The 7698-nt window shown below is 38.8% G+C and overlaps 1 protein-coding gene across 2 annotated transcripts; it reads right to left on the bottom strand.

Annotated features, from left to right (window-relative positions):
• Window positions 1-582: 582 nt before the first annotated feature.
• Window positions 583-5535, bottom strand: LOC113145788 (uncharacterized). Of its 2 annotated transcripts, XM_026332870.1 has the most exons (6): window positions 5053-5535; window positions 4320-4925; window positions 4071-4107; window positions 3878-3947; window positions 2271-2341; window positions 583-1318 (listed from the first exon to the last, which is right to left on the bottom strand). In XM_026332870.1, exons 1-6 carry the CDS (start codon window positions 5524-5526, stop codon window positions 1272-1274), a joined length of 1305 nt encoding a protein of 434 aa, XP_026188655.1. In that variant the 5' UTR covers window positions 5527-5535; the 3' UTR covers window positions 583-1271. The 2 variants fall into 2 exon arrangements, 1 of the variants encoding a protein (XP_026188655.1); XR_003297271.1 differs by lacking the exon at window positions 3878-3947.
• Between the last annotated feature and the right edge of the window lie 2163 nt (window positions 5536-7698).

Genomic DNA, 7698 nt, shown 5'->3' with positions numbered 1-7698 from the left:
AATCTCGGATGTTTCCATAAACTTAGTGTTGAATTATTACAATAAGTCAGTTAGTTTGTCTCTACAACATAAAGTGACTTAAAGAGGTGAACTATCAGCTTTGTATGTTTGTATAGAGACGTTATCAGCAACATGGAAATTATATCAACCAGCTGTGACTCAGTTCTTGTGTTCAGGAGCCTTAAAGGGCTTTAAATTATTTTATAGAACAAATAAGACTAAAATGTCATTAACGAACACTGGAGTATTTTTTCTATTATTTAAAACCAGACTAAAACTAACAATCACATAAAAATAAATGTTTGCAGAACAAAGTTAAATCAGAATCAGGTGCCAAATTAACACGGGTGTGAACGGGATAGTATTTCAGGTATTTAGTATTTGCTTTTTATGACTTACTGTTTTAACTTATTGTCTGTTTCCAAAACTATATATGTGTCAATAAAAAGCGTTGGTTGATGGTCTGACCTTTATTTCTTTACATTGGAATCAGTCAATGAACCAGAATGAACAAACAGTAGAAAACAACAAATGATCATTAACAACACAAAGTTAGCGAACTGACATGTAAAAACTACCCGCAAACCTTTACATATATAAAGATAAAACACAAACCTGACACTAAAACTAATACTGTTTCCTTTCCTTGTGTTCAAAGGCTTTTCCGAATAAAACACCTTAACAGGAAACACCAAAAATAAAATCAAACACTACATGAAAACAGGAAACTTGGGTCACATACAGTCATATATATATATGCAGTATCTGCATTTATGCACATATGGTCTCTGGGGTTCAGACCCTAATCCTAACCTGCATGTGTTTGGACAGTGGGAGGAGAAAACCCACACAGACAAGGGGACAACATGTAGACTACACACAGGAAGGCCCCAGGTCCACTGGGGTTCAGACCTACAACCTACTGTGCCCATATGGTTTATCTCATCTGTGTAATTTTTATGCATTTTTTGTATCATTAATATAGGAGACATAAGGAATTAGATTTTAATATCCAGTTGTTACTTTATATTTATCTTGGCCCTGATAATTCTGAGTATTACAATATAATAATACAGCAGCATTTGTTCTTAAATATGCTGAAGAAGAATTTTTTCTGAATGAACAGGAAACAATATAGAAAATATAAATCAATCAAACATTTCTTTCAAACTAAAACTAAAAAAAAAACAAAACTATCTGTTTGGTGATAAACTCAGATTAAAGATCAGTGCAACTTTGATGAGTTATGGTGGTATATGGCATCTGATACATCACATCTGCTTTTTCTTTTCTTCTGGATCAAGCGGAGTTTTTTCCTCTGTGGAAGGAAATGATCTGTCAGTGAATCAGATTCATTCATGTGAACACACAACATATGATTCTGTATGGAAATAGAGACTGAGCTCAGCAGAGACTGAAGATGGACAATGACAAGAAATAAATAAAATAATCAGTAAATCAATAATAAAGTCAGTCAAGTCATTTACAAGATCATGTCAAATATTGATGATTTTACTGAGATCCTTTCAGTTGTTTCCATAGTTTGACTGTTTGGTTATTACAGGTGATTTTAATGTACATATGGAGAAAATCTGTGACAGAAATGCAAAAGAATTTTCTACTGTCCTTGAAACCTACGGCCTTAGTCAACATGTTAGTGAGCCGACCCATACCAGAGGTCACACTCTGGACTTTGTCATCACTAAGACTGTTAACATTTGAAATGTCACTATGATTGATGTTGTTTTGTCTGATCATTTTTGTGTCTTTTTTGATCTGTCCATAATTCCCAAAGATGCAGTTCTAAATGTTATTGATGTGACTGCTCCTGCTAAAGATAAACTGATCAGGAACAGGCAAAAAGTGCCATGGACAGGGGCGTTGCTCGGGTTTCTGGGTCCCCTGGCTAATTTGTACTTCAGGCCCCAAGGCCCCATCCCCCAATTATCTTAACTTCTTGCCATATGTAGCAACAATCACTATCAATGAGCATTAGAACTATTGCATATTCAATGAGAGACAATAAAGAAGCTGGAGCTGCACAAGCTGGGTCTGGACAAGTCAACATGTTTCAACATACTAATAAAATAAGTCTGTCAATCTTAGACTGTACATTAAGAGAACTACACCATATACATTACATTAGCAACTTACAAACCTTTTCTGCACACATACCTCATGAGCTGTTAAACACTGATACCATTTACATGACAAAATTAACATGTAAAAAATTTAAACATCAGCAATGAAGCATGTTTTCTAAAGCTCACCTTCTTCTTCACATTTTACGTTCCCCTCTTCCTGTCTCCGATCTTCTTCACTCAGGTTACAGTTTTTGTGGCTGACACAGAAGGGAGAGTTTATAGGTAAAGGAACGGCTTAGACATGAACAAGATTAATATTATTATTATTATTATTATTATTATTATTATCATCATTATTGTTGTTGTTGTTGTTTATTATTATTATTCTCTGAGTGAATTAGAAGTTTCACACAAACAGCGACAGGATCGCTGAACTCGAGAAAAATCAGTTCTATTTGTGAATGAATCATTCAGACTAGTTTTATCAAACAGACTAGTTTTATCAAACAAACTCAAACGATTCACTCTGGATGTTGTTACAACACTTATTTCATAAACTCACTCGTGATAATTAAAGCAGATTTACATGACTACAGCATTCAATTCAATTCAATTTTATTTGTAGCGCCAAATCACAATACAACTCATCTCAAGGCACTTTACAAAAACTAAAACTAAAAACCCAACAAATCCCTTATGAGCAAGCACTTGGCAACATCGGAGAGGAAAAACTCCCTTTAACGGATGAAAAAACCTCCAGCAGAACCGGGCTCAGTTTGGGCGGCCATCTACCTCGACCAGTTGGGGTGAGTTTCTCTATCATGTTTCTTATGCTGTTCCATTAGCATTGTTGATAATTACATTATCATAAATATATATTTTTTTAATTAATTAATTGATTTATTTAGATCACTGTAACAGCCTGCTCACCGGGCTCTCAAAACAAGCTGTAAGGCAGCTACAGTACATTCAGAATGCTGCTGCTTAGGTCCTAACTAGAAACAGGAAGTACAACCACATTACTCCTGTTCTCAGATCTCTGCACTGGCTCCTGTCACTCAGAGAAAACAGCCCTGCTTGTGTATAAGTCTCTTCATGGCATAAGCACCATAGTACATCTCTGACATGTTGATGTCATATTAACCATCTTGAACTCTGAGAACATCAGGGACAGGCTTTTTGCTCATGCCCAGAGTCAGGACAAAAAAGGGACATGCAGCGTTTCAGTTCTATGCAGCTAAAATCTGGAATAGTCCTCATGATGTTAGACAAGCCTCATCTGTAATGTTTAAGTCTAAGCTATAAACTTCTCTTTTTCTGTCTACATATGACAACTGAAAGTGTTTAATCTGCCCTAATTCTCTTCTAATTTAATTTTAATGAATGACATTAAAATGACATTTTACTCTATTAACCTATATTTTACTGTTTTATTTAAACTCTTGCCTGTGTAACTTTAACTTTTATTTATGTAAAACACTTTGAATTAATCTGTGTTGACCATTTATAACCTGAAGTGTTCAGTTTTCATCTTTAAAAGTGGCTCCTCATGATCGACTGCTACATTTTTAATATTCAATTCAATTTAGCTTATTTCCATAGCATCAAATAACAATACAGTCATCTCAAGACACAGTTATTCATATAAATTACTGTGTTTCTTCCTGTTTTTCTACTAGTGATAAGTGTGGGCTACCTGGAGTACACAACACTCAGCAGAGAATTAACAGAAATCAGTCTGTAGATGTGTTTTCTCTTCTATAGTTCTCCTCCTCCTTCCAAAACATACATACCTGCACTGCATTGTTTCCCATAACCAATGACCTTTTGGACTGAAGCCCTGGGTGTGTGCCTGATGCCAGCCTTGTGGATTATATACAGCAGCAGAGTTAAAACGGATCGTGTATCATGCACTTGCAGTGTGCAGCCTTTGTCTCATAGTGTTAGACAGGTGTGTTCTGTATGATATGAAATGGGGATACTTACTAGTGCTCAGCAATGATTCCAGTTCAATTCCTCCCCCCTGCAGAGAAGTTTCTACCATGAGTCAAAGTTTCATGTTCAGAAACAAAACCCTGAAACTAGTTGAAGTGATGTAAGCCTGACATGTTAATCCTGTTAGAACTGAACAGAATATTCTGCATAAAAAAGATTCAGTCTATGAGGTTTGTCCACAGTGAAACAAGTGTGTTTTGGATTCAACTGAACTGTTGCTGCTGTGATAGATGGTCTTACTGTTTCAGATCTTCCTGGTGTTGCAGATGTTCTTGCTGTTTCAGATCTTCCTGGTGTTGCAGATGTTCTTGCTGTTTCAGATCTTCCTGGTGTTGCAGATGGTCTTGCTGTTTCAGATCTTCCTGGTATTGCAGATGGTCTTGCTTCCTCAGATGTTACTGATGAGGAGGAATGTTCTGCTGTTTCAGCTGATCCTGTTGTTCTAGAAAGTCTTATTGTGCCAAATATTGTTACTGTTTCATCTGTAGGAACTACTACTGCTTCAGGAGTTCCCATTCTGACAAATGTTACTGGTGTTGCAGATGTTTCTGTTGTTGCCGGTATTCTTCCTGTTGCTCTTTCTTTGATTAGGTTTTCACTAACATTAAAACATTCTCCCAAAGCTCCACTGTTAATTTTTTCCTTTATTTTTTTAGTCAACTCCTCCTTTGCTTTTTCCCTCAAAATCTCTTTTAGTACATTTTCCTCTTCTTCTATAATCAGTGTGTCGTATAAAGTTTCTCTTTCACAACAGTCTGATTTTCCTTCACAGCATTTCCTCCAATCAAACAGTGACATTATGGCTGCAAGACAAATGATACCAAAGAGTATAGAGAAGCCATACACCTGAAAGAAAAACCAGCATTACTGAGAGTTTACAGTGTTTGTCTACAGGTCAATACACAGTGAATAAGAGCACAGTGAAACAAAGGGACTGTGGACATGGTGTGTATGAACAAAGAAACACACTCACCTTTGATTCACTTTTCAGGTCAGCGATGATGAGTCGTTCCTCAGCAGTGAGGTTGCTCTTGTCTTTGCAGGCCAACTGTGAATATTCAGTGCTATTGTTCTTATTATTCTTATTCTGACAGCAGACATACCAGTCTCCATCGATCAACAGAGTTATAACCCACAGCAGACCAACTAAACCTGCCTTAAGAATGCGAAGGACTAAAAGCCAGCAAAATCTGCAACTGCCCAGTCCATCCCATTTACATGTACATATAAATCTTGAAACTCCCCGAAATGTCTTGTCCATACAAATTATCAAGACAGTTAGAGTAAAAAAGGGTAAAGTCATGTAAAGATTACACTGAAGCTTTTGCTCCTGTTTGCATTTGCATCCCATGTCCACGTCTAGCAAAACATTGTAAGTAAAAACCACAATGACTGTGGTGTAGGTGCCGATGTTCTTAATGGGAAAATGTGCCAAGAAGTCCTTCATCTTTGGAGAACAGTTTGTATCTGCTGAGAGCTGCAGCTTGAAACAAGAATATGTACCAACAAGTGGACACGCCTCCAACTGCACAGCCAATCAGCAGACACCTGAATCTATATGGAAAACACACAGAACTAAACTGTTGGTAGCTTCTGTCTCTGTTGGTTTTTATTTCCTTTTTTATCTTTGTTGCTGATAAAACAGATTTTTCCATAAATGCTTTCTAACACCCAAATCTAATGACTGGTTGTAACTGTGAGGCTTTAAGTTTGATGTTACATTAACTACAGTTACAGACCACTTGCCATTATCGAGGGAAAAACGAATCCCCAAGTTTACCAAAAATGTGAGGGTGGTTGTCCACCAGCTGAAGCTTAGCAGACGCTAGTTGATGCAGATGAGTCATGGCAACTGGACTTCTAGTTTTTAGGTTGAAATGTTTTCACCACCCATCTGAGTGGCTTCATCAATCTCAGAATAAGCAGGTATGGAACCACGAATTTATCTTCCAGGTTGGTTTCACTCCACCCCTAGACCCATAGGCTCATTAGGTGAGCTATGTAAATCAGGTGAGAGTGGTTAGACCCACACTCCTGAGTTGGTTTCACTTCACACCTGGTCTGAATAGGCTTGTTAGGTGAACAATGGAAGTGAGCTCAGGCAGGGGTCATTAGGATCTAATGATAGACTCATGTGACCCATCTGATTCACCAACTATGTGTCCTCCCTGGAAGATATTGGAAGATAGCGTCTCTGACCCCTTATCTTCTCTGTCCAAAATATGTACATCCTTCTTCAAATGAGTGTCCTGTCTCTTTTAAATGGAGGTGCACAGCTGACTGTGGTCCTAGGGAGCTGCCCCTCCTGTGCTGGGTCGCTCTCCTGTTAAGTGGTTGTTTGGTTTCTCCAATGTAGAGTTCTGACCATTCTTCCTGACACTGGATGTCAGGAATTGATCTTTTGATCAAAAGATCTATATTGATCTTTTGTTTTGGTGTCCGATCATTAGGGTGAACCAGTCTCTGTCTCAGTGTGTTGGTGGGTTTGAAGTGAGCTTGTATCTGATGCTTCCCAAAAATCTGTTTAAGCCACTCAGAAACATCTGCTACAAAGGGAATGACCAGGTTTTTCCTCTGTGCATCTTGAGGCTGACGCCTGATGTGGATGTTCCCTTGTTGAAAGCCCACTTAGAGTAGCCAAAGGTTTTAAGGGCTGTCTTCAAGTGTGTGACCTCCTTTCTCTTGGCCTCCATAGAGGTAGGGATGTAGTTTGCTCTGTGCCGAAAAGTCCTGATGACTCCTAGTTTGTGTTGCAGTGGGTGGTGGGAGTCAAAAAGAAGGTTTTGGTCTGTGTGTGGGTTTCCTGTAGACTCTCTAGGTTACCATCAGACCCAGGGATGACCTCACAGTCCAAAAAGGCTGGCCTGTTCTCTTTGGTGTCCTATCTGGTAAATTTGATGTTTGCATCAACAGCATTGATGTGATCTGTGAAGGCTTGAAATTCCTAGGTCTTACGTTTCACCCAGGTGTTATCCACATATTTAGGTCAGTGTCATCCAGGTGAAGGAACTGAGAGCTTTCTTTTCCACTTCTTCCATGTACAGATGGGCAACAATTGGTGACACAGTGGGGCATGGCACATCCATGTTTCTGTAAAATTCACCTCTGTATGAAAAGTATGTGGTGTTTAGACAAAGGTCCAATAGCAGGCAGATTTGGTCTGCGTTGAGGCTGCTCCTGGTAGACAGGGTGCTGTCCTCTTTTAGTCTTCTCCTAACAGATGTTAAGGCATCGGTGGTGGGGATGATGGTGAAGAGGGATGTAACATCAAAGGATACCATAGTTTAATCTCTATCCAGATTTAGATGCCTGACTCTGGAGGCAAATTCCTCTGCATTCCAGATATGATGGTCTGTGTGACCTACCAGTGGTGCTAAGATGGTGGCAAGGTGTTTGGCAATGTTATATGTCACTGAGTTTATGCTGCTGACGATAGGCCTGAGTGGGGCTCCTTGTTTGTGTATCTTAGGGATCCCATACAGACAGGGGTGGTCTCCCTTGGATACAGTTTGTAGTAGGTGGTCCTGTCAATGGCATTGTCCTTTTCTAGGTGATTTAAACAGTCAATCACCTTTTTCTTGTAGGTGCTGGTGGGGTCCCTTCTTAACTTTTACGGAGT

Source organism: Mastacembelus armatus, chromosome 7, assembly GCF_900324485.2.
Source record: "Mastacembelus armatus chromosome 7, fMasArm1.2, whole genome shotgun sequence".
In the NCBI taxonomy this organism is placed as follows: Eukaryota; Metazoa; Chordata; class Actinopteri; order Synbranchiformes; family Mastacembelidae; genus Mastacembelus; species Mastacembelus armatus.
The sequence above is the reverse complement of the archived record's forward strand: the minus strand, read 5'-3'. Positions and strand labels throughout refer to the sequence as shown.